Source organism: Triturus cristatus, chromosome 8 (genome assembly GCF_964204655.1).
Source record: "Triturus cristatus chromosome 8, aTriCri1.1, whole genome shotgun sequence".
Taxonomy (NCBI): Eukaryota; Metazoa; Chordata; class Amphibia; order Caudata; family Salamandridae; genus Triturus; species Triturus cristatus.
The window spans coordinates 1,256,210,858-1,256,238,093 of record NC_140591.1 but is presented as its reverse complement, the minus strand read 5'-3'; the positions used below and the strand labels follow the sequence as shown (position 1 = coordinate 1,256,238,093).

At 43.9% G+C, this 27,236-nt stretch overlaps 1 protein-coding gene across 2 annotated transcripts in view; it reads right to left on the bottom strand.

The window, feature by feature from the left end:
- Nucleotides 1–27,236, bottom strand: part of LOC146805677 (amine oxidase [flavin-containing] A-like) — a 675,430-nt gene that overhangs the window by 157,663 nt on the left and 490,531 nt on the right. For both annotated transcript variants that reach the window (XM_085622952.1, XM_085622951.1), the window contains 2 exons: nucleotides 13,082–13,231; nucleotides 8,559–8,718 (listed from right to left, as the gene is read on the bottom strand). In XM_085622952.1, coding sequence (XP_085479078.1) covers nucleotides 8,559–8,718; nucleotides 13,082–13,231 — 310 coding nt within the window. The remainder of the gene's footprint in view (nucleotides 1–8,558; nucleotides 8,719–13,081; nucleotides 13,232–27,236) is intronic.

Below are 27,236 nucleotides of genomic sequence, written 5' to 3'. Positions count from 1 at the left end.
TGTATAAGTGTTTAGAAGCTATCATGTCAACTTGTAAGGAACTGAGAATTTCTGTATGCTCCTGTGCCCAATGTCGTACTGAAAAATCAGGTCTAATTAAGTCATAAAAAGGTTTTACGTTTTCGGCGTAATCCAAAATGTACTTTCTGCCATGTTTTAGTGATTCTGGAATGAGGTTGGAGAAAGCCAGTAAAATTACCTCTTCCCCCTTTAGGCAATCCATGACAAACTCAGGCGGTCAATGTCTTTCAGCCAAAAGGATATCGTATCCAAAAGTCAGGTTCTCCCAAAAGAGATCTTTAACTTTTCTGCGTATGTCCCCCTTCATTTGGAACATAATTTTGTATATCTGATGTGGTACACTTACCCTTGTATCAGATGTTTCCACTGTGGTATGTTATTCAACGCTGCTGTCACCAGAAATACCATCAGGTTCTGGCGAGCTTTTGTTACTTCTGCTGTGCTGTCTAGCATCGCAGAGCCCATTCCCTATTCAGTAATTGAGTCCTCAGTAGCCTGGGTATTTCTTATTTTAAGGACAGCTACCTTCTTCTTTTTAAATTGAGCTTTAGATTTTGATTTATCTTCTTGTTTGATAATGTAGTCTGAAATGCGATGTGTGTCTCTTAGCTTGACTCTCTCTTCTGATCTGCATTCTGACTGTCCTTCCCTCAGGCGTTGGCCAACATAATGGTGGATACCTGGGCAAAATTGTCTATCAATTTCATCCCTACGTCCAGGGCAGGTTCTGCCTTGTACTCATTCTGTATCTGTTTCAATACCACTGGTACAACTGCTATTGTGGGGGTACCATGAGTTGTGGTGTAAACGGCAGTGAAAACTGTACGCCAAGTGGTACAATCCTCTATTGGGGGAGCTATCCCCATTGGCAAGTAAATTGTTAATAATCTTTTTTTTCTTGCGAGCCTGTGCATGGAAAAACTGCCTCAAGCCGTGCTAATTTCTGTGCTATTCAGAATCGCATTTGCTCATGTTTAGTGGGCATTCTTCCCATAATTGCATTCAGCGTTTGTGGGGTGATTTTAGTTGTGGTCCTTTGTAGATGACAGGCTTGAGTGTCCCTTGTAGTTTGAATTGTAAGTGTTTGCATTACGATCTGTGTAAGATTTCTGTATAACCTTTTTATTTCTTTGTATAGTGAACGTAAGTCTGCTGCTGGAGATGTACCAATCTCTGGATGCGGTGTCTAAGCAGCTAAGACCAGCCAAGTCGCTCCATCTCTGCTGTGCTGACCGAGTCTCACTTTTTCTATGGTATGGGGGTGGGCACCTTTGAACCAATTTAAATGCTCTTGGTAAGTTAACTGGACTTCTATGTCCTCGTAAGGAGAGTATTTATCTAGTATTTCATCTGGAATGTAACTGTGAAAAACATTTGTGTGCATCTGCAGGTGGGAATTTAACCCAAGATTAAAATACCTCCTGTATGCCTCGCGTGCCTCAATCACGAAAGTAACAGACCCACCTATCGCTGAGAGACCATCATTTTCTAATTTTAAAGCAGTGCGCTTATTCTGCAATTTTCTGAAATGTTTAGAGCACCTTCCTGCTCAGCTTCAGACCCACTAGCACCAGTAGCATCACTAGCACCATTCGTACCAGCGTCTGTCGTTTGAGCTACTATAGGAGGACATTTTTTAGAGAAAGAGATAGAGATAAGGTTTTGCACAATGTGGGGAACCATAATCCGTCAAGCTTGCACAAACCTACAGCCAATACATAGGATATACCTACTCAGCTGTGGCGGATTTTCTCTCCCCACTCCAGACGTCTCTGGGTATATGTGAGTAGGGGTCTCAAAGAAAGCATTACTAAACTACTCAGAATTGACCGTCAAATTAGAACCAACTCTACGCTGCCAGTGCCATGTTGTGTAGTTCCTAAAAATACATAGGATCTGCGCATTTAGACAACATAAACTAAGGGATTGGTGTCCAGACTGATTCCATACACCCCTAAAGGATATGTTAGCCTTTAGAGCAGCTAGCTCACAGTGCCACCATAAGCCCCCTAACCTAACCAAGGAGCGAATAGTTTCTTGCTACCATTGAACATGACAACCCTTGATCCTTCAGGGATCGTGGAATCAGTACAGTACTTTTCGCTCAGTCACTCATGCTCACTTGGTCTCAGAGAGATCACAGAACAAACGTTGGGGACTTTTTCAATAAGCATTTATTGAACCAGCGTCATTCTAATATAAAACATGTTTGCTGAGACAATCATTAGAAACAGATATATAAGATTACAAACAAAGTAAATAAAAGGGAGAATTCTACCATGGTACTAAAACAGTAAATCTATGCAGGCATATTGATACATGGTAGTCGTTGAGGGTACTCCTGATGTGCAGACCCAATCTAAGTGTACCTAGCATGTATGTGGGTGTAAAGATAAGAAACCCTTAGGAAAGAGCCAACCTCATTAACTGATGGGAGAGAACGAAGGACCCCATTTTGGACATCCCGCAAGGGATGTCAGACCACTGCATGCTGGAGTTTCTTATCGTTTTTCTTTTTGAAGCACAACTAGGTTTTACAACTTGTGTATTTTTGGCAAACATTTATGAAATTCCATTAAAAAATGCAATAAATTATACTTATTTGGTGAAATGTGATTTGTGCATATCTCACATGACTTTTTCCATGAGGGCACACACTTCTGAAAAAATTCTCATCTCATGAAATAGCAGCAAGAGACTGGTTTCAAGTAGAGAATCTGGCTTTGTGAGACAATGTCAGCACAAATAAGCATTCCATGTGCAAAAAATTATGTGAAAATTTAAAACAAGTTGGATAACACAAAATAATAAAGAAAGTATGCAAGCTTCACAAGCGTAGATAAAATCTTACCCAATTTTGAACAAGACTCTTAGTGCAGTTGTTAGTGCTTGGCTTGTGCACAACACACATTTGTGTTAGATGCTCAGGCAATGCTGCACTTGTTTTCACACTCACCACCATGCTATGTCAATATTTCCGGGTAGGCAGCTACAGGACACTTGTTTGAACGATAAACCAAACCTTGTCTATCTGGCAACCATGCCCTTGTGACATGGAGTGACCGAGAACATACACAAAGCTCTAAAATTCCTTGTTCCTATCCTACAGTCCAGGTATTCCTAGATAGGCCCACACACAAAGTATCTCATTCCAATTTCTACATGGACCTGCACATGTCCCTAACAGCGCCTTGTTCCAGCACTGCAGCATCTCCAGCAATTTCAACCCTTGGCTATGCCACCCATCCATTCATGGGCTCCATATCAGCCTGGATGTCCTCCAATTGTTTAAAACTAAATTCGTCTTAGACCGAGGTTTTAAAATTTGGCAATAATCCACGGGTGTGGACACCAGAGTGGTGGACGGAGGATCTGGGCTTGTGTCCAGTACCTTCAAGAAAAGCCAAGAATCTTGGTATCGTGGTAGATAATAAACTCACCATGGGGGACCAAGTGAATATGGTGACCTCAGCATGTTTTATGGTCCTCAGAATAATCAAGAAAATTAAGTTCTTCCTGACTGAGAGTAACCTTAGGACTGTGGTTATAGCACTCATAAAGTCACGTCTGGACTATTGCAACAGTTTATATCTCAATCTTCAAAAACAACATATGAACAGGTTGCAATTGGTCCAGAACGCGGCAGCTAGAATGCTGACCGGAACACCCAGGTTTGGTTGTGTCAAAGGGAAACTTAAGAAATTGCATTGGCTTCCAGTTCTACTAAGATCACGCTTTAAAGCACTCTGTATTGTCTTTAAAGCTGTTATGGGACAGGTCCTGAATTCCTTAGATCTAAACTTTCGTGGTATGTTCCAGGCAGAATACTACGGTCAACTGGGTCTAGACTAGTGCAAACCCCGCCTTTTAAAAAAACTAACTGGGGAGGCAGACGATTTGTTCATTGTGCCTCTAAAGCATGGAATGAACTTCCGTTCCAACTCAGAAATGCCCCAGATCTTATCTCCTTTTGTAAGGGCCTGAAGACATGGTTCTTCTCTTACTACTAGGCCTCATGCTCCTCAGGTAACCAGTACTTAGCGCCAGGACACCTTAGGGTAACCGTGCGCTCTACAAGTATAAATAACATAACATAACATTCAACCCACAATACCTCCTGCTGTTCAATTCTAAGCACTGACAGCATTCTTCTTTTGTGTCCAATAGCACCGGCTGCTATTCTGGTCTTGAGCTAAGTAGCACCATTCTATCAAGCACTACAGCATAGCAATCATTGTCATTCACACACCCGTTATCATCATTACCATGACCACTACCACCAACACTACTACCGATACTCATCAGTACTATCCTTCACCACCACCACCATCACTATCACTACCATCTTCACCATCACCATCAAGACCATCATATCATTACCTCCTTCGCTATCACCATCTTCTCAGCTATAACTACAATTCCTACCCCACCCATACCGCTATCACCACTTAGTACCACAAACCCCACCATCAGCACCACCACTACTACCAGAATACCAAAATAACCACCACGATCAACATCATCACCATTACCAGCCACACCATTACTACTACCATCACAACTATCACCATATCCGATATTACCATCACAATCACTGCTACCACTCAAACAACTAATGTCTCTATTCCCTTCACCATCTCCACTACTACCCCATCACCACTACCAAACCTCTACAATGACCATTGCTACCATCATTACCACAACTACCCCATCTACCACCACCACGTTTGTGGGTGTTTGTGTGCTCAACAGTGTTGTGCATTACAGTAACATGTGACAGTATTTTGTGTGTGAGAGTATAAGAGACTGAATAATGTGGTCATGTTTGTGACATTGCATGTTACACAGTAAACAAGCCAGACTTGCTGGATTTGACAATGGTGGTTTTCTTTTCTTTTCCTGTGATTTGTTTTTAACTCTTGATCTCCACTCTGCGCCATTTTTTTTACTTTAGGCTTTGGGAGCCACAGCTAAGTTCTTTGCAGACATATTACATCTTTGCCCCCATTGGCACAGGGCATTCAATGTTGGCTCTGAGCAGTGGCGGCTCCTCCTCTAAGGCAAGGAGCGTTGCCCCACTGCTTTTAAGCAGTGCAACTAAAGGAAAAATAAAATGATAATAACTCAATGTTATTATCATTTTATTTGTTCCTGCTGCTTTGCGGCCAGGGCGGGCGGGGTTGCTCTGGGGAAGAGTGGTTTGCCTAAATAGGCCTGCCAAACAGTCATGCGCACTTTCCATGTTCTCCACGCTGGCTGCATTACAGTCCGGGTGGAGAACATGCCCAGGCCCCCAGGCCCCCAGCCCTCGTCTGAGCACCGAAACATGCTGCTCAGACCAATCGCAATGCTGCAGTGCAGTGTTGTGATTGGTCTGGGGAGCCTGGGTGCTTCCTGTTCCGGCCCGTGCCTGACATAGAGGAGAGACGGAGAGATGCGGTGATAAGGTGAGTTTAAAAAGAAAATTCTATCACATTCCCCCTTCCTCACCTCCGCCACCCCCGATCGGTGCCGGCTGCCACTGGTTCTGAGAATCTGGCTTAATACGGTTATATTGGGATAGAGTTGTTCGCCTATGTTTGATAATGAACTTACTCATAGTATATGCTGGTAAACGGGGATGTTCCTGTCATTCAAGCACCTTTTGTATAAACAAAACATACTTTAACCTCCTCCAATAATTTCATCAAAGCAGTAAACAGAGGAGGAGGAGAGGTTGTAGTTTGAAGGCTAGAGCGGTCGACCTGGAAGCTGGGGAACCGGGTTTGAGTTTCGGCAATGACGCTCAACATCCTGTGATTCTGGGCACATTACTTAATCTCCCTGTGCCTAACATAAATGAATGTGTCCTTGTGTAACAAAACTGGTGCTCATGTAAAGCGCATTGATACCCAATATCTTCGTGTCTAGTTCGTGCTATATAAAACTCTATAAAAAAAATCCCAAAAAAACAAGCATATATTGCTTCGAAAATACACTTGCCTTTTACAAAAGCATTGGCAAAGGCAATCAGTCTGGCTGCCAGCATTTAGGCTTTGCCGATGATTGTTTTGTTTGCCATGTTTTTTATAAAAAAAAAAATTGTGGAAACTGGCAAGCTCTTGCTAACATTAAAAAACACATTGGGGAAAAAGTAAAAAATGTTTTGGTCTAAAAAAAAGTATACATTGCTATTGTAGACCTTGGCAATTTGTAACAGGCTAGACGGTGGTCGCTCACAGTGAAGTTATCCAACAGCTAATGCAGGCTGCCCCATGCCATAATGCTGTAGTGGACAGAAGAAAAATGGGAATGACACAAGAAAACAACCAATGGATGAAGAGGGTTGGCCGAAAGTGCCTGAAAGTACGAATATTATAGAAATAATGTTACTAAAATCAAAAGGTCTTGGTATGCCAGATCTAAACATGAAACTTTAGTTTTACATAGGTAGAAGAAAGCAAAAGTATGTGAATGACATGTCTGTACTACTTTGTCACAAGCACAGAAAATAGGCTAAGTATTTATATCGCTATTGCTTTTACAGTCGAAAGTTATGCCTAGATTAGAATTAGAGTGATATAATGGACAACCATGCTTTAGTGCTGTTCATGCACTTAAATAAGTGTACTCTAAAATGTTTCCTGACTGCTTCACAATATTGTAATGCACACGTCAATAAAATGAGTTTCATTAGAACACTGCTGCTGCGGTGAGGGGAGCGCTACGGGGGCCTGTAGCGGCAGGGTGGAGCCCCGCCCCTGCTGCTCTCTGCATTGGAGGCTCAGGCATTCGCTAGGGGCCACTTCTCCTCTTTGAGCAGCACTGCGAAGCTGCATTTCTCAGGACTTGGGCCCCTTCCTCTAGCTGGTCTATAGCGCTCGAACTGGGGTTAAGGGGGGGGGGGCAGCTGTGAGGGGCACCGCCCTCTCCCTTGTACTGGACTACACTGTGGCCAGCCGAGGGTCAGAGCAGTGTGGGAGTGCAGGTGAATATTAACCCCACTCACCTCACCTTATTTGGACCCGTTGAATCATCGAATGGTGGCCAGACTCATTATTTATTTTTATGCCAATATCCTTGAAATCGTGAACCCCACCCCCTCTATCACTGGTATTTTTATTTTCATGACTCCTTCCTGCCCAGTGGGTATAGGCTCAGCTGCTGGGGCTTGGGGTAGTGACAGCTCTCAAAGACCACCTGCTTTGCCCCAAGCTTCGCTGCACCAGCATGCTCCCTTTACTGCCCCTGCCACTACTGCATGATGTGGCACACACATATGATCCGAGAGGATTCTCCTGCGCCCCCTTGGTAGTGGGGGTTGCGCCTGGCCCTCCTGCCTCCTCTGCAGCTCTCAGACCGGCTCCAGTATCTGGCGATAAACTGGGCGCTAACCAGGCTGTGATAGGCTCTACAAGTAAGGCCCTGGAACACAAAATTGACTCCTTGGTTGTGGATTTTGGCCTACTGAGGGGCGACAGAAAATGCCTAATAGAGTACACAATGTAAAAACTGCTGCTTTGGAACTGACGCCTACCACAAAGGAACATAGGTATGTGCTCTCTGTGATGGCTTAGCTCGTGAGGACATAGAGGGAAGATCTATGGTTGCCTTTCTTGAGGATTGGTTGCAGGAGGTTCTGGCCTTTGAGGGACTGTTAAAATTCTTGGCCTTGAAAGAGTGCATTGGATGCTGGTTCATCCCCCTGCACCTGGTGCCCCACTATGCCCTGTGGTGGTTTGCATACTGCACTTCTGGGACTGTGACTATCTACTATGACAAGCCCATATTTCAGGCCCATTTTTGGTTTAGAATGCAAATCTAAACGTGCTTGACTATACCGATACTATGCCTGACTATACCGCAACTATACAGAAACTAAGGGCCTCATTCACTATGGTAAAAAAGCGCTTACATGACCTTTCCATCACTTATGCACTCTTGTTCCCCACCAACTTACGAGTACAGATTGATGGCAATTCCATGTTTTTGATAATCCTACTGGGGCCTGGATCAACACCTATGACTCTCACCCCCCCCCCTTCCCTCCCTTAAAGTGGTTACCCCTCCATCGAGTGGCTATGAAACACAAACAAATATGTTCACAGAGGTTCAGGGGTGAACATGCAGCAGGCCTGAGATGGCAGTGTTTAGGCGCTGGCAGCTGCCGCTTTGCTGATTTCCATTGTTGGACATGTAGGGAGTGGAGCATCCTCGGGTGAAGTAACCCCATACCCCCAAAAAGTGAGCCATGGAAAGATACTTTTGTAGTCTCACAGACAAAATACCAGAACCATCTTACATCCCATAAGATACAAAATTCCAAATTTCAAAATGTGTTTGGATTTCAAACATGCGTAATTTAAAAAGAATTCCAGCAAGCCACCTTTGCAGCAATTTCGTTTAGGAATTCCAGTAAGCGACACATTTGGCCAAAATATCCTAATGTCTAGTAAACATTTGTGCAGATATATTGCATATAAGCAATAATTCTTTCCCATTGTTTCCTAACAAAGTAATCCAAAATCATGAGATTTATTTTTATAAAATGTACATACCCATCTTCCTCCAAAAGGCCTCCCTGTAGTACACAAAGCATTTAATGACGGAGCCCATTGGCAGGCGTTGGATTAATTGATTTCTCACAGCTGGTAATTCTGGGTTGAAATGGATCTTTGTAGTAAGCACTGGTGGAATAGCACTAATGATGTACTTGCCCTGAAAAGAAATATATAGATCTTACTGTACAACCTTTCAATCAGAGTATGCATATTTATTTTGGTGTTCAAGTTCAAATAAACTAAATATTTTCAGTGAATATTTTTATAAGTGGGAGAAGATTATCCAAACAGTAACCTATCAGTGGAGGAAAATGTAGGATTGTGATAACTTTAATCCATAGCTATCAAACAGGAGCATCAACTACATGTGGCATGGCAGATCGCATCTACCATCCACTCATTTAAGTACATGCTGATACCTTCTACAACACAAAAGAAAAGAAAAGGAGAAAGGGGTAAACTCTGGTGCTCCAAACAAATTGATTAGATGTTGATAAAAAGAACAGATTTTAGACCTAGCTACCATAACTCTCCATTAAAAAGACCAACAGTTTCTGGGTAGGTGAAGATTATCCTTGAATTGGAACATGGCCAGCTTAGTAGCGCTAACACTGAATAAGCAAGATGTGGAATCTCTTGAGATCAATTTATTCTCTCTTATATGCTTTTGTGGAACCATCTACTCAATTGCTTTAGAATGGCTGCCAGATATCGGTTATATTCAAATATGTATGACAAATTTTAAATAGCGATGTTGATGCTGGTAGTAATTTCTTTCCAGAAGTCATATGCTTTAAGACACTACTGTATCATGCAAGAAAAGGTGCCACTGTTACTTTGGCATTTCCAGCATAGGCCACTTTTAGTTGTGTTCATTTTTATCACCGTAAATCGGGCTTTGTATATTCCTTTGAGAGTCATACTTTGTGTAGTTCTTGTTCTCCAGTCCAGAGATACTATTTTAAGATTTTTATAGTAGGTTGTTCTTGCATCTTTCCTAGTTGACGCATTACATATGATTGCCCATAGCACAGGCAGCGTTGTAGTTGGGTTTCTTGCTTCACACTTCTGAATTTCCTCCAAGTCGATTTGTTGATTTTCTCTCCACCGCTTCACATTGCTAGACTAACAGCCCCTCTTAGTTGTTTCTATTGCTTGAAGGTAGTCCTATCAGAAGGGGATCAAATGTAATCAAATATTCATTTTGAATTAGACCAGAAATGTATTTGATTCAACCAGGAAAGTATGATTTTTACCAGATGTTTGTGTTGCTTTTGATCTTAACTGCAAGACTCTTCTAGATGAATAATTATGCAAACAGAAAGAGGTTTACCATCAACTGCTGCAATGTGTTAATCTTACTTGTTATGAATAGTTTTCTATTGTGTGACATAGACCGTCAGTGAATGACAGAGTGCTTTAAAAGAAGTCAATTTACCAATTAAGGCTTACCGTGGAAACATATTGCAAGTCAAGTGACAGAGCAAAACTAAATCATTTATTTCTTTGTTATCAGTTTTATAAAGTGAAAATTGTATCTGATCATAGATGACAGCGCTTTACAAAAATGTGCAGACTGTTGGACAGTGACACAGAGATATAAAATGATTACTGCAAAAGAGATTGCTACAATCAGATTTTCGATGGTAATGAAAAAAAAAGACTTTACGAATTAAAAGTAATCTTTGCTAATTTGTATCACTGTGGTTGCAATATAATAGATATCATAATTCTATTTTAAATGTATGGTAGAAATATAACGTCCTGCAGTCTAGAGCAATGGAGGCCTGGATCCAAGGGGAACAACCAGACAAGATTGTTTCAGTATTTGGGGATTTTTGAAAGAAGAATTTATAGAAAGACACAGTTTGAGCTTTGAAACTGACATTGACCACGTGAGATAGCCGGTTTGTAGACTAGATGGCAAAGTAAAGCAACATACAGGGTTTTAAGTGTAGTGCAAAGTATCTCATAGACACCTATCCAACAATTATGTATATGAGAACCTAGGAACACTGCAAGGATGTCCACTGCTCAAGACAGAGCAGCCATTTAAAGATATAACTGGCAAGAAAAGAAAATGTATAGTTCTAGTAGCCTAGGAAAATCATGCCACCTTTTGAGCATAGCAGTTGTAATTTTCTTAGAAACAGCCACTGTGGTTTTCCATACCACTGTACCCTTTTAACCAGGCTGCTCATTAGTTTCACTATGCATTAAAGAATATAGAAAGACAAAACAGATAGAAAATAGTTCATCTCACAAACAATGTTTATCTTGACTACATGCCCCACAATGTGAACTGTAGCAGAGAACATCTATCAAAATTGGAATGATTTTTAGGATGGCGTTCCTAGAAGGCTCAAGGCTTGTGGTGATACCCATATTCCACAGTACTTCACTTCTTCCTGCACCATCTGAAATTCCATTTGCTGAACTGGTATTAAGTGATATTGGTAACACTTAATATATATTCCAGTTAGTTTTGCAGCTCGATATTTGAAAAACAATACAATTGTCTTTATCAATATTACAGTGGAAAAAAATGAATCCATGAGGAACACAACCCTCTCTGTCCGCATGGCCTTCTTTACCTCCCAAATATGTGAGAAGCTACACATTGGCAGGACGAAGAAATTGTCTCATTACCACGGGTCTACTGGTTTTCTTACAGACAAACATAGCTTCTTACGTCTCTGTGACTCTCTTCTCTCTCCCTCTTCAGAGAGAAGTTCCAACAGGTAATCAGACTCATTTGGACATTACATTGACCCATATGTCCTTGTAGGTCAGCAAGAGCCTAGCCTCAAGTCCAAGACATTTAAGATAAAGCTGGAGGCTCATCTTCTGTTCCAGTCAGATCTCTAGCTCCTAGGCTATTTGGATCAGATTTAAGGTGGTAAACTCATCTGTGATTGACCACCATACCTAGGTGAATCAAACAAAGGGCCTTATTTAGAATTTAGCGGATGGAATGCTATGTCATAACATGACAGGTAAAATATGCACTATATTGCTATCACCATAGGCAATAATGCACTTGCAATATAAAGAGACATGTGCCAAGTTTGTGATGGAGTATGTCATCTGTCCAACTCGAAATTAGGCAAAAATACCTTGCAGTTTCTTTGTCTATATTTTACCACATTTTAGTTTCTTTCCCTTCTTTATTATTCAAAACATTTTTTATGTTATTAACTCGGTTTAACTTTAAGTATCCTTCCATGTGATATGTCACAGATTAGAAAAAATAAATCAGAACAGGTATAGCACTGCCACCTAACACATGTCAGATATGCCTTAAATATATTCGTCATGGACCAACAGCATTCAACAATTACATAATTTGCTACAGAATGTATTATGGGGAAGAAGACAATACAGGCAATAACAGCAAGGGACACTCTTTGCCGCACCACTACATATGTTAAATGTAGTAAATCACCAAGTCAATCAGTTAATCACCGATTAATGCCCATCTCTAAAGGCCAGCCACTATCATTGGCCTTTCATTAGTCAACATATATACAAAAGAAGAGAGGCAAATAACAAGAGATTTTCTAACAATAAACTCAATCAGTGTTTTGATTGATAACATAAATACGATGCAAGAGGTCTTTGTTCTTTTTTTTATCTTGTACTTCTTTTATTTATTCCTTGTCAATAGACATGAACATTTCTGCGCAGCCAAAGCGTTTTGCCCACAATTGGGACTTCTTCAGGGCGTAGTAGGTCTGACTAGTTCCAGCAAATAACAGGCATCTTCTGCTGTGTAGTATTCCACATTGGTCTGGTCCAAATCTTAGTTAATCGTAGAAATTGTGTACATAGGCTCCAATTGATTATCCAACTTTTATAAGCAACTGTGTTGTACCTCGAATCTGAGGCTGTGTATGGCCATGGCAAATGTGTAGAGTTGGCGTGTTACCAGATTCAATTGGCCAATACTAATTCACCATTAACCCTCTTTAGGTTCCGGAGTATCATGCTGCTTGCTGAAAAAGATCTTTGATGCCTCGTCAGGAGTAGTAAGTGCTATATAAATGCAATTACAATTACAATATTCATTTTTAAGGACCAGCAACTCCTTAACAGTGCTCAGTTTCTGGCCTGCTAGATTTGTGCTTTATAAATACCTAAAGATACATACATAGATCTTTTTGGCATGAACCTGCTGCAGAGGTGATGTAAGCAAAATAGAGATCTTGCAACACTGAGGTAATTACCCTGTATGCATCCCCTTAACACTTAACAAAGGCAATTTTCAGTCACTGAACAAAAAAAAACACTGAACAGTTCCTAATATGTTTCAGTCAACAAGTGTATATATGTAACTGAAGGTTAAAATATGTATGTAAACCAAGGAATAATGAGATTTTAGTTTTCTAAAATTCATTCCAATTCTGAAGGAAATATTGTGCAGATTCCTCTGCTAAGTAGAAAACCATTATATGACACTGAATTTGACCAGTTGCATTTACCTTTAATAGTATCAATATTAAATTTTGCACTTAAATTACCTCGTATCTCTCATGGTTAAGTGTTTCCACAATGACGGAATCTCCAGATTGATCAATGCGAACGACCGGTCTCTCCAGCTTCACTCTACCTTTCAGGCAATCCATCATCTTCTCACTTATCTGACCAGATCCTCCAACAAACTTTCTTTCCTTGGTAAGGGTGGTAAAGGAGAACAATTTTAAAAGAACAAGTGCCTTGAACACAATTCTATAGGTAAGTTAAAACAATATTAGACCAATAAATTACGACTGCAGTTGAATATCTATAATAATAGAAGATGAAAAAGTTGCCAGAGGGCAAAAAAATGCAATAGTAAAACTAGTAGTGAAAGTAGAAAAAGCGAGGATAATTTCTTAGTTCTAAAACTTGAAGAGACTCCTTCCAGTCATCAACTAATTTCAAACTATCAGCCTGATTTAGAATCGGGTGGCAATGGAAAATCCTCTAATTTGAGGGGAAATATGGTATTCCTCATTCTCTAGACGTGGAGAAACTGTTGGAAAACGTCCCTCAACATGAGTGATAGTACCCCAGAGGTAATACAGCTGGCAGAATCTTTAATAGGTAAGAATCCTCTAACAAAGTATATTGCTTTACCTCCACACATTGGATTTTCCACTTACACCCATCTCTAAATCAAAGACCTGTACATTTAAGAAGCCTGTCTGTATGGACCACTTTCCAACAGACATTAGGATGGCCTAAACAGTGGGTGAGGTTTTGATCAATAACTGTCCAGCTTCATAATTTGGGAGAATACCCAGCTAATATACCCATGAAAACTAGGGATTCAGATGGATTGGTGCGCATTTCTCTTTGGAAATTACTTTGCTGCTTGCTTGGTTACCAAGGTGGTAAGCCTCTGGACCCAAAGAGGGAAAAGCTTGAGCTCTGTTCACCTTCAGTACTTTGATTAACTGCCAAGTAACCAAAAGAAACAGTGCCCAACAAGGTGGATGACAGCCAACGTCCTGCTTTTCTCATCGGACATAGTGAAGAGCCTAGCGATACTGATAATTTGTAAGTGCATGCTCCCTGCATAGGCATCTTTCCCCATCATGTGTTCATTAAACAGTAAATGATCACCGATGGTAGACTGACTTACTTACAAATTGTTGGCTGTTTTCACTCTATCAACCGCTCTGGGAAATCATCAGCCATGGACTGGCCAAACCGGTCCAAAGACAACATTCCCATGAAAATCTTTCTCTGTAAGGTTGATGTTAGTTTTACACATAATTACAGAGTACCTGTGTTTCCACCTTGAGACTTACCCTATGCTTAGTGCTTAATTTGCGATGGAAGTTGTAGCTGGTGGGCACCAACACTCATTTTTGGGTACCGGGACTCATGTTTTTATCATCAGACTTTAACTAAGAGCAAGAAAGAGAGAAAGGCAGTAAAGGGAGAAGTAAAGAGAATAGAAAATAGTTGAAAGGTGATAAAGCATGAATAAAAAAGAATCTGCAAGAGTGGAATAGAGAGACAGGACATGTAGGCTTGTAGAATAAAGAAGCAGAAGATTACATCAACAGTAAACAGCCTTGTAATTGGCAGCCCCAGCATTTGGCAGCAGGCTCTTAAGAAACACTTTGATTGCCTGCACTTATTTCTTTACACAATGCGTACTACTACAGGTCCTTTACCCAACCCACCCCCCTTAGCACAATCCTTTAAGGTACACCATAGACACTGTAAGAAGGAAGGAGCAGAATTACAAGTCCCTTAAGACACTTTTGCACCGCTGTTGCATCACTTTTTGTAACGTAGTGGCAGCGTAAACAATGCACCACATTGCGGCCCATTTACAACGTGATGCATCTAGGGAGATGCATCCCCTTGTAAAGCCCTGTGCCACATTATACCTGCGTCAGGTATAATGTATGCGGGGTGGGCGTTTCCACGTGGGAAAGCCTCGTAGAAGTGGCGCAGTGAAATCTACAAGATTTCACTGCGCCACTTCTAGGTTGCCACTGCGTCAAAACCCTGCACCTGCTTGGAGCAAGCGTAAAGAGTGACGCAGTATATTAAGAATAGGCTACCTCATTCATTGCTGGAGTTGCATCGTGCTTGCGACACGACTCCAGCAATGCGTGACTTTTGCTCCGACAGATGCGTCAACATTTCTGACACATCTGTCAATCCTTGAGCCATGATGTGCCATATTGTAATCAATGGTGGCGCAAGGGTTTTGCACGCAGGCGCAGGAAGACTAACGCATCAATCAGATGCACCAGCTTCTTGAAAATATGCCCCGAAGCATGTTGCAGACATACAAGCTATGACCAACTCTGGGGAAGGTGCTAAATAAATATTTGAAAAGGCTATAATATAGCCATATAGCCCGCCGTAGCGGGCTATACCGAATATTAAAGGCCCGCTGCAGCGTTAAAGGCCCGAGCCGAAGGCGAGGGACTTTAACAAAAGCAGCGGGCCTTTAATAGCGGTATAGCCCTGCTACGAAGGGCTATAAGGCTATTAGAACATTCTGCCACTAGAGGGCAGAATGTTCTAACAAATTAAACAAAGGCTTCTCGAAGCTCGAGGAGATTTAAATCCCCTCGAGCTTCGAGAGGCTTTTGTAAAACAGTGGAATGTTGCTCTGCGGGCCTTTACCGGCCCATAGAAGCACGGAGCACTCCATTGTCTACAATGGAGTGCTCCACATTCCAATGTTCTAAATACACTTAAAATATGAAAGAATAGAAAGTGCTGACCTGGTTTATAAAAAGCATAAAAAAGTATTCACTAACAAACATTAACAGGTTGAGAAAAATAAAATAGAACATACATAAAAGTGAATGTAAACATGTATAATAGAATTCAACATTGCAAATGATTCGTTAGCATATTACTCAGTGGGACTAAATGTATATTCTTCACACCAAAAATGTATGATCTAATTAACACTACAAATTCAGAAAAATATAGTGGAGCAAATTGGCCAAAAGTAATTGTAAATATTTTCAGTAGAATTCAGTTTGTCAAATTGTTATCCGTTATGTCAACAGAAATAAATGTGCCGCGACAAAAAACATTAAAAAGGATGAATATCTTTTAACTGTCGCTATAGGTCTTTTAGTGAAACATGGGTGAAAATTGACTCCACTCGTTGCATATTGTTGTGATGGAAGATGTCATCTTCGAATGTAAATCTTTTGTCCCCCGGAGGTCATGCCCTTCCATTGGCTTTAACGCTGAGTTTTATCAAGTTGAACAGATAAGGTAGCAAACAGCATGTAAACATGCATGCGGTACCTGGGGATAAACCAGAGAGCTGGCTTCTCAAATTCTGGCGTGCAGTTCAATCCAGAGATGATGGCCAAACTCTTTCTTGTTGTCCATGGATGCAGTGATTCCTCGTGTTCTGCACTCCTACAATGTGTGTTGGGACAGTTTGGCATTCTGTTGAGAGAATGTCAATCTTTTGGAAAACTATTTCCATAAAATGTCTTGTAATTGGTTCAAGTCATAAGACCTCATGTCAACTTTCTTGATAAATCCAGAATGGTTTGGGCTTTTCTTCGTGTTAAGGATCTCTGTCTCTGCTCTGCTGGATCAGCTGAGGTTCAGATGTGGGTTAGAGTAAAGTAGACGTGGCACTGGGCAGTTGAAGGTTTTCCAGAGAATAATCACCCCCGGCAAATAGAATCTTTCACACCTTAACTTACCTTTCTGCTAATCATGCCAATCCAAACAATTCTCCGAAAATATCAATCAGCATCTGGATTGAGTTCATAATTACTGTTTCAGTCAGGGGATTGCTCTTATACAAGGCTGGGATTTAAGAAGTATTTTTTAGCCGTTGAAATAAATATACTTTTAGAAAAAGACATGTAACATTCAATAACAGAGCTTTTTTTTTATACTGACACATCTTCACCTCTCAAAAAAGTCTGAAGCTCCCACCAAAGAGTTATTAATAAAGACTCGTAATTCACATAATATGAGGTAGGCTTATCTTGCACATGGTGCTGACAGGCTAAGCACAAGAGGCGTGCCAAGGCATCTTTTAAACGCCGAAAAAAAGTTTGAGGTGGGCTTTTGCCCACAGTCACACTGAGCGCACTTTAAACAAACGCTCTTGATTAGCTACACTTATGTTGTGAGTAACTAAATGGAGACAATAATACAGTAATCAGTCCTAAGTGGAAGTCCAAGTAGCGCTACCAAAAAATCTGTTGGGCATATTCTCAAGGACTTATCGCCGAGTTAGTGGCACTTTATTGCAGCCAAAGTGGCGATAAATGTATCACCCTGTTCATAAACTGGTGCTAACAGACGATAACACCAGTTTTCCTGCGATAGGAGCCGCAAAAAACATCGCCACAGACGACACCGGCAACTAACGCTAATTATATGCAGAGTAGGCATTCCCGTGCAAAAAGCAGCGACAACACCACTTCATAACATTCTCAATGACCAGCCAGATTGGCGATAAGATCCCAAAACATGCTATAAGGTGCGTCAGCAGCAGGGATTTCACACTTGCTCTTTCCCGGTATTAAGTCAGAAGATAACCTGCAACAGAAATGGGAGCGCAGGCCACAGCCACACCAGAAGAACAACAGATGCCATAGAGCTACTGATCATGTAGGCCGGACACCCAAGAGGGCCACAACACCCACCACCACCACCACCACCACCACCCCCAGCACCCCCCCCCCTCCCCCCCCAGGGCCCTACCCTGGGCCTCCCCCCCCTCCGGACAAAGATATTTTACATCAATTTTACAAATTCATTAACAAAACAATTTGTCTGATGTCGCATAATTACAACAATTAACATTCATGTGTGATCAGAAAAAGGAGAATCATTCATTCATCTTTGAATTTCCCAAACAATTATTTTATTCAAATTTAACTCAATACTACTATTTGGAAGAGTCATGGCGGGTCTTCTCTGGACAATCTGTAAGTCACAGCCTGCAAGACAAAATTCAAGATACGAAGGTGTGTCATGCCCTCATCAAAGTACAGAGAGAGAGAGAAAGAGAGAGAGAGAAAGAAATGGAGAGAGAGAGAGAGTGAAAGAGAGAGAAAGGGGAGAGAGGGAGAAGAAGAGAGAGAGAGAGAGAGAAACAGAGAAAGAGTGAGTCAGTGAAAGGAAGAGAGAGAGAAGGAGAGAGAGAGTAACAGAGGGAGAGAGACAGTGAAAGAAAGAGAGGGAGAGAGAGAGAGAAAGATAGAGTAAGAGAGGTAGAGAGAGAGACAGTGACAGGAAGAGAGGGAGAGGGAGAGGAAGAGACAGTGCCGACACTGCGCACCCAGGCCTCACAGCTCACCTGCTGCCACCGGAGTGTCTCCAACCACGTGCCAGTTTACACTGCAGTCCACCAGGTCCCTTATCTGAAACAGAGACCAGATTTAATGATGGCAGAGTTCATATCATTGCAGACGGCATCATCGCTTGCCCGCCCCTGCACACAGAAGCTGCTGCACCCCAGCCCCTCCTGCTGCCCAGCGGGGTTTGCCCGCCCCTGCGCACCCAGGCCTCACTGCTCACCTGCTGCCACCAGTGTGTCTCCAACCACGTGCCGGTATACACTGCAGTCCATCTGGTCCCTTATCTGAAACAGAGTCCAGAGTTAATGATGGCAGAGCTCATATCATTGCACACGGCATCATCGCTTGCCCGCCCCTGTGCACCTAGGCCTCACTGCTCACCATCCGCCATCGGTGTGTCTCCAAGAGGGCCCACCACGTGCCGGTGCAAGCTCCAAGCCGAGGGCCCGCTACCTTGGCAGCCTCCACATGATGCAGCCCCGCACCGCAGACCACAAGGTCGCACACTTGATTCTGGGTCTTGATTTTGCAATGGCAGAGATCATATCAGTGCACATGGCATCATCGCAGGCTGCACACCTGCTTAGCTCTATAGGTGCCACTAACTCTGTAAACCGCGAGGCAAAGCCACGTGGCGGTAGGCCCGCGCTGCCCACTGGCTCAGGCCTACACTGCGGTCCAGCAGGGCTCACACTAATCCTTACCAGTTCGAACCTCCAGGATGGCGCATCATCGCAGGCTGCACACCCGCTCAGCACTTTAGGTGCCCTACCTCAGTGCACCGAAAGTCACCATCCCGTGGTGGTAGTCCTGTGCCGGCCTCAGTGTATCCGGTGCCACCAACTCTGTGCAAAGCAAGTCGTAGACCCTTTCTGATTGAGTCTCGTGGTATGCCAGGCGGATGCAGCCATGTCACATCAGGCAGTGGGGAAGAACTGGGATACGTAGCGTCGTTCCCCCCCTTTATACGTAAGCAGAGTGAGCTGGCTCGGAGTACGCCAGGCCAGCGTAGGGGTGTGAATAATTATCCCTGGCTTCTGGGCGTGGTTCATTTCTGGGCTGCACAGGAAACCAACTAATGTGTGTGTCTCTGTTGCAGTGTTGGCGCCCCATGGCCAGCAATCAACAATGTTGCAATGTAGCATGCACGCGGAGGGCGGCCGCGCACGAAGGGATTGTACAAGGAGCGTAAGGCTGCTCGGGGTATTGGCTCATACATGCCAACTGTTGGTATGTATCGCTATTGGTGCACCATAAGTCTAATGCCTAGCCTCAATTGCAGCACCCCCTGAGAGAGATACCAAAGCAGATGATGATGACTCCCACACTGCACACAGCACTAATGACAGCCCAACGTATCCACACCCCACACACAAAAGTCCTTGCTCGAGGTAGTCTTGCATGGAATGCCCTTGACACTTACGTACACAACAACTCATACGTTCAAACGTTGCACACTCATACGACTCATTGCTCCGAGCAGCAGCATATCATCCACATAACTGCTGCAGGTCAGAAGAGTGCCGGTTCTACGAGAGCCACCAACACAATGGCAGAACATCCCAGCCACATGCACAACCCCTGTCACGTGGAACTGCACAGTGCACGTATGCTGCATTTGCTGGGGGCACTGCCATTGGGAGTGCTGCGGATCAGTTACCGGCTAAGCTTGCGCCTTGCCAACATCACCTGCGTTCAGCCTGTGTTGCATTGTGGATCGTGCATATTCGAGTAGTCCATGGATGTCTGCCTATCCAACAGGACGGTAGCTGAACTGGATCATGACATGTGTGTGCAGCCCCTGTTGCCCACGACCAGGAGTGTCACCGTGATACCTGTTTATGGGATGCCTTTGGCAGACATGCTGGCAGCCGGACATGGGAGATTGCACAACTCCTCGTGTGCAGTGACCACATTGAAACGCTCCCCTATTGGGCTGTAATGCATATTGGTGAAAGGGGGTGGCCGCAGCACTCTTGTCCGTACCTGGTAATGGATTGGCTCGCCGTCCTGTTTGCTGAAGAGCTCATGTTGGAAATGATAGCCTACGAAGCTGCAATCTTTTTCATGGACGAGTAACTACGTACCTGAAGCCACAACATATTGTAACCCATTGCACAGGTCCCAACACCTTGTTGCATCTTGGAGAACAGGTCACATATCCCACGACAACAGTGGACATGGCTGCATTCGCCTGGACTCCGAATACATGAGCGGCCAACAACGCAGGTTGACACACACCTGTGCAAGGTGAGTGGACAGCGACGCTTGGCAACGTTCCTCAATCTGACATACTGCTGGAGGGAGAGTACACACATGTAGGTATGCAGAGAGATGATCTGTTGTCAAATGTGATGGGGGACACTACTTTAGGCCTGCCAACAACTTTGACATTTCATACACAGCCCTATTTCAAACACTGTGAGGGTCAAAGTTGTGAAATTGTACAATTGTTGTTTCAGAGCAATGAGGCCACAGCTAGTGTACACCTTCCCAGTCATCTCATTGGCCATGTGGGTCACGGTCAAACATGGGCATTGCTTTAATTTCCCAGGGTGTACCTTTTTGTGCAATCAATGTCCCTACATTCATCCATACTTTCATACTTGATCGATCATGGACATGACACATCTGTGTGAATGTGGAATGTTTTATTCACATTCAGTGGAGTGTCGGAGCTGGAGCAGTACATGGCCATGCAAACCCCACATTACATTGTAGCCCAGTGGAGGGCCAACCAGAGTCATTTAGGGATTGACAAGTACATCGGAAGAGGAAGAGTACAGTCCGCAGTCTGATTGCTGTGTCATTGGTAAGCAAACAAAATATGTCAGTCCATGTCAAGGTCCAAGGTGAGTGTCGCAGAGTGTTTCGGGGGACAGTGGGAGGTGTTGTTACAGGTATGATGCAGATGGCAGATGCAAGCTCTATGTCATCTGGCTGACATGTGGGTGCTGGTGTTTGGTCTGCAGCACTGTGTGCCACTGACACATCAGAGGCCGCAGGTGGTATGGCTGCAGCACTGTGTGCCACTGACACATCAGGGGCCGGAGATGTGTGTGTAGCAGTAGCGGCAGCTTTTATCAGCGACTGCCTTAGTGGCAGCAATGCGATGATGAGGATCTGCAGGGCATGAAAGATCCCAACAAGTTTTCGCTGGTGTGCATCCTTGGCAGCCATTCTTTCCGCATGCATCCACTCCATGTTCTCCATTATCCTCAGCATCTGTGCCCACTCTTGGCTGACATCGCTGAGGCCACTCTGATTAGACAGTTGTTCTCATCTCAGAGTCATGACTCGGGCAATGTCAGGCATGGATTGTTGGACATCATGGAGCGAACTGTGGGTGTCCGTTAGGGAGTGTAAGTGGTCCCTGATGGGACTTAGACACCCACGTATGTCATCTAGTTTGGCTGCCATGAGGTCGAACCCCACCCACACCTGTTCAGCCACCTCCTTCTGGCAGTCTAACACCTGGCCTTGGAATGTGATGTGTTCTTCGGTGAGGTGCTGGGAGCCAGCCGTGGTGGTGGGTGCTTCCTGCTGTGTGGTATGTGCAGGGGTGAGGTCTCCTCGATGCAGCTGGGCTGCCCTGCTCCTGGAGGTGGGTTGCTGTAGCTGTCCATGAGCTGTTGTAGGGCATTGGTGTCGAAGGTGTGGAGGTCCTCTTCATCATCACTAATAAGTTGTCTGGTCTGCTCTGCAGGAGCTGTTGATTATCCCTCTACAATGTGAAGGGGAGATGCATTTTAACATTGTGTTCACATGTATGTTGACGCATTGTTTAAGTTTACATACAGACTACATGACAATGTACATTGTGACTGTTTGGGAGGAGCTGAATATTTGATGCGGGACAGTGGACATTTGAACTAAATCACAGATGTGAGGTTGTAAACGTACATTATCATCTCACAGTTTCCTGCTATGCCAGATGTGATTGGTCAGTTTCTATGCACAAGCGGAACCAGTTGTGTCCTCTGTTCTGTAGTGAAAGTGTTGCACTTTGTGCCACATTGTCATCAATGTTGATGTGCTGTGTTTGTTATGTGTGTGTGCTGCATTGTGGGAGAGTCACCTCTGCAGCTGTGATTTTGCTGCCCCTTATCCCTTTGAGGCGGTGTGCCTTTGACTTCTGTGCTTCTACAGTGCTGAGATGTTGCAGACTTGGCTACTTTTGGCTCTTGTTCGTATTTTGGACTCTGGGGCATGGTTTATCCGCAGATGGGTTGTTGATGTCAGGGGTTGTTTGTGCACATGGATGTGTCAGAGTGTGATCTGCTCCTTTCCTGATGTGTTCCACACTCAGCCACCTCAGTGTTGTGGCGTGCACCATGTCATGATAATTGTACTGCAGCCATGCTATTCGTCACTTGCATTGTCAGTGTGGCTCACAGACATGCAGCTTTGCTGGTTTTACCACGTGTGCATGGGTTGGTTGTGAAATTGGTGCTGTGTGGGGAGGGACCCCTTTGTGCCAATAGTGGACGGGGTCCTACTTGGTGTTTGTATGTGTGCTGCAGTGTGCCTAGGGGATCAGGGACATGATCCAGAGTCATTGTGCGTGTGCAGTGTGCTCTACTTAACTGTGCATGTGTGCCATTGTGCCCATCTACCCCCATCCCCCCAGTCCCTGGTCAGTACTCACCCTGGTGCTGTTGTGTCAGGTCATGTCGAGCAGTGTCCGGATCCCCAACTCCTGCCACCGTCTCCCCACTGATGACTGTGGACACCATTTCCTCCATCTCATCCACCTCCTGGTGTTCCGCAGGACTGCCATCTTCAGTCTGCATTGCTGCCTGATGGTTGTCAGCGAGTGTCTTCTTGGTTTTGCGCTTTGCATCATTCCAGCACCTCTTGACCTCTCCAATTGTCCTCCTCCTCACTCCGACTGCATTCACCTTGTCCAGGATGGACTGCCATATTGCATTTTTAATTGCCAATGACACGTTGGAGATGACAAACAGTTGTTGGTGGTGTTCTATCACCTTCATGATGATGATCTTGTTTTCCTGAGGACTGAACCTCGTCTTCAGTGTCTTCTTCTCCTTGCCCTTCTGTGACCCCGAGGTCCCGGGCTGGTCCTCCTGGGGGCTTGTGGGGTCTGGCCGTCCTCTGTACTTGCTCTGGCTTCCTCCATGGTGCTACGCAGTTAAATTTGTTTTGTATGTGTTTTTCTGTGCTTTTACAGTGCATTTTCCCGCATGACGCGTGGGAATTGCAGACCTGTCGCTGATTTTTTTAACGCGGTTGGCAACTTTTTTCACGTTCGTGTTTCGCGGGCTTTTTGCCATCACGGTAATTTTATCACGGTCATTTGACTGGTTAGTGTGAGACTATCAATGGTACCGCCGTTTTTGAGAATACAACGTACACAGGGCGTTGTTTTCCCGTGATAGACTGCGATGTGCAAAGTTGCGTTAAGCTAATTTTGCGGTAATTATCACATGTTCTTGAGAATATCCCCCTGTGTGTTTATAGCAAGCAGATCAGTGGTGGCTCCTCCGCTAAGGCGGACGAGCATCGCCCCACTGATTTTAAGCAGTGTAAATAAAGGAAACATAAAATGATAATAACAAAGTTATTATCATTTTATGTTTCCGTGCTGCTTCGCGGGCATGGCTGCTCTGCTCTCCGAGCGGGGCAGGGGAGGAGTGGTTTGCCCACTACAAGCGCGCAATGACTGTTTGGCCCGCCCTCTGGGGCCGGCCAAACAGTTTGGGCACTTCGCATGTTCTCCATAAAGGCTGCATAACAGCCTATGTGAACATGCCTAGGCCCCCAGTCCCGTCTGAGCACCGAGTCACAGCTCTCAAACCAATCACAATGGTGCATTGCATCATTGTGATTGGTCCGGGTTGCCTGGGTGCTTCCGGGTTCCTGTTTGGCGGAGTCCTGACGTGGAGGAGAGACACGGTAGGGATAAGGTAAGTTATTTTTTTTATTTTTTTACACCCCCTTGCCCCTGTCCCTGCCTCACCACCCCCGGTGGGTGACGGCCGCCACAGCGCCACTGAAGAAGGTGCGACGTCCTACTTCATTGACTCTGTTATAATCCAACAGGATTTCAACTCTGTCATAGTGGATACATTTTGCTTCTGGTTGAACTTCTGTGGAAAGCATTACACTATAGGCGCCACAACACTTCATAGAGTAAATGTTCTGCAAAAACTAAGACAAGGTATTTAAATATTTAAATGATTAAACTAGGGAAACATACAGCGCACAATAAAAAGCTATGCAATGATATATTTGATCCTACCAGTGTCTACACTCCTAACCATTGCTCAATCTCCAAATGTATTTGGTATTTCTATCAAATGCTGCTATACTTTGGTAGAGTGGGGGGTGGCGGAAGAGCAATATATGAGAGCGTCACGCACAGATGAGGGAGCGGCTGATGGGATATTGTTATGGGCACAACTGCTTCTTAAGTTTCAAATGAGTAATGACTCGAGTTCTGACAGCAGCTTTGAAGCATCAGAATGGATGTCAGTGGGCCACTGATATAGCAGACACTTTATTAAGTCTGACTATGTCAATGTGAGCTCCTCATTGTATGATTTACTTATTGACTCGGTTTCCTCGTACTTCAATCCATGTATGTTCGAACCTTAGCGCCCAGTCTATGTTCATTACCCAAAAAGGACCACCAGAGGCCACTCTTGTATCAGAAAAGAAATAAGAACAAGTTGCCAGCAAACTTGTCTACCACATAGAGGTCCAGGTCATTCAGTAATCTTTGAAGCTACTACACTTCAGTGCTTTCAGTCTTGTGCTCTTTTGATGTACTCCCTTCACTATTCCAAAAGGAGATGTGGCTCTCTGCCCCTGTTTCCTGCTATATAACCAAGCGTGCCAATGCTTCTTGATGCTAGTAAATTCACTCATGGTCTCTTTTACCGTCAGCCAGACGTTACATCAGGGGTTCAGGTACCAGTTCTCCTTCCAGCCAGGGTTCTATCAGGATCAGATCTGAAGTAGTAGACTGGGCCTTTCCTCTGAGCAGGGACCCTCTGCCTTTTGTGTCCCAGTAACAGCAACAAGAAGCCAGCCACTAACCTATGAGTCACTGGGTTCAGGCATGAGTCAGGTGTCCCTAAGGCTTCTTTCTCCAGTGGTCACGCAGTCTTCCTTCTTCCAGATGTTCCTTCCTAAGTCATGAATCTTCTAAGGACAGGATGATGCAGTACATATTGTCCTGGGCACTAGCCAGTGATTGGAGACATCCAAATACCCCATCTTTGCATTTTTCCTACAAATGTACCCCTTTCTTTGTCACTGCTTCCCTTCTCATTGTGTAGCAGTACTTCCTAGAATTCCTCACTCCAAAACAGCCTTTGATGTATTCCATCTATAGGAGCTATGTCTCTATTTCTAGCCACTCCCATTTGGAGGGGAGGATTCCCACCCACTGCCAGTGCTGGAACTGGATTTCACTCCTGCAGGGAGCACAGGCAGAAAGCTAGGATGGCTCTGCGCATAAATGGTTTCGGTTCCTGACATTCATATTTGGGATCTCTCATTCAAAAAGAAGTCAAATCAAAGCTGTCTATTGTATTGCCATCGGTTCATGTCATTCTCCCATATGGATAATCCCTTTCCTGCTGGCAATGACCAAACCACTGGCTTCCAGGACGTGGGTCATTAACAGCCAGCAGTTTATGGAGCAAGGCTGCAGTGAACCAGTTTTTAACACGTTTCAGAGCAGGCATTTATTGGACAAATGTTTGAAGGTTACTGAATGCTTTCACACAGGATACAGTTTTCAGCTTATTTAACTGTATTACATTACTATACACTACCTGGTATTACATTAATATGTACTCAATTATGTATAACATGTTTACTGTTAGTATGAGACTATTGCCTTATAGTGCTCTAGCACCCTTTCAGTTTTGTCTGTGCTATATGAAACTGCTAAGAAACAAATGAAATACCTACCGGACATTAGGACAACGCCATTCTTAATATTTCAGCATACTGTCAACTGTGAAACGTAATTTTAATACTAAGAGGAAAATAGCTGCGATCAACAATTCTATTCTTTTCCCGGGTCAAGTGATATAGAAGTGACTATTATCCATAACCATGCCTCCTCATGGAAAATGGACTTTTACCTACTCAGTGACAACCCGCTTTGTTGGAACAAAAAGATTCCCTGTATTGGCCTGGAGAGTATGTGTCCCTGTCTCCAGGATTGCCCCACACTGAGGTATGCAGTGTTTTTATGTTCATGCTAGGACACACATCACAATCATGTGTGTGCAGTGAGGGCACCTTATGACACATAATGAGATCCAGAACGATGCTCTGTGGTTTTGAAGTGGTACACCAAATGAGCCTTTCTTTTCCTGGGCATGACCATCATCATTTCACTGGGCTTAAGAAGACCAACAGTGGTGACGGCAACAGATTCTAGTGGCAGATCAGAACATGTTACCTGTTGCATGGTAGAGAGGGTTGCCTCCCAGCTTCTCCCATGCTTTGAATTAGACTGTCAAATGGGCCCTTCACTCCATCCATGTGGTACACTGGGGTGCGCTACATGTGGCAAACCAGGAACTCATCTGGATTTCTCTGTGAGTACAAACACTCACTGGAAATTGATCTGCTGACTGTTATAGATTTTCCAGATAGATCTGAATGTCTACCACATTGCACTTTGCTGAGTAAGCCTTGACCTGCTCAACTTCCCTACAACCAACAGTCACGTTTTAACAGTGTGTGCATTGCGCTCTCTTTTGGGCTCCATGGTAGGGTTATGCCCCAGGACTCCAGTGGAAATAGTTTTGATTGTCAGAGTCAGTGCCCAGCTACGTCTGTCTACCCTCAGACCCCTGAAAAGTTCCCACAAATGGGAGAGAGA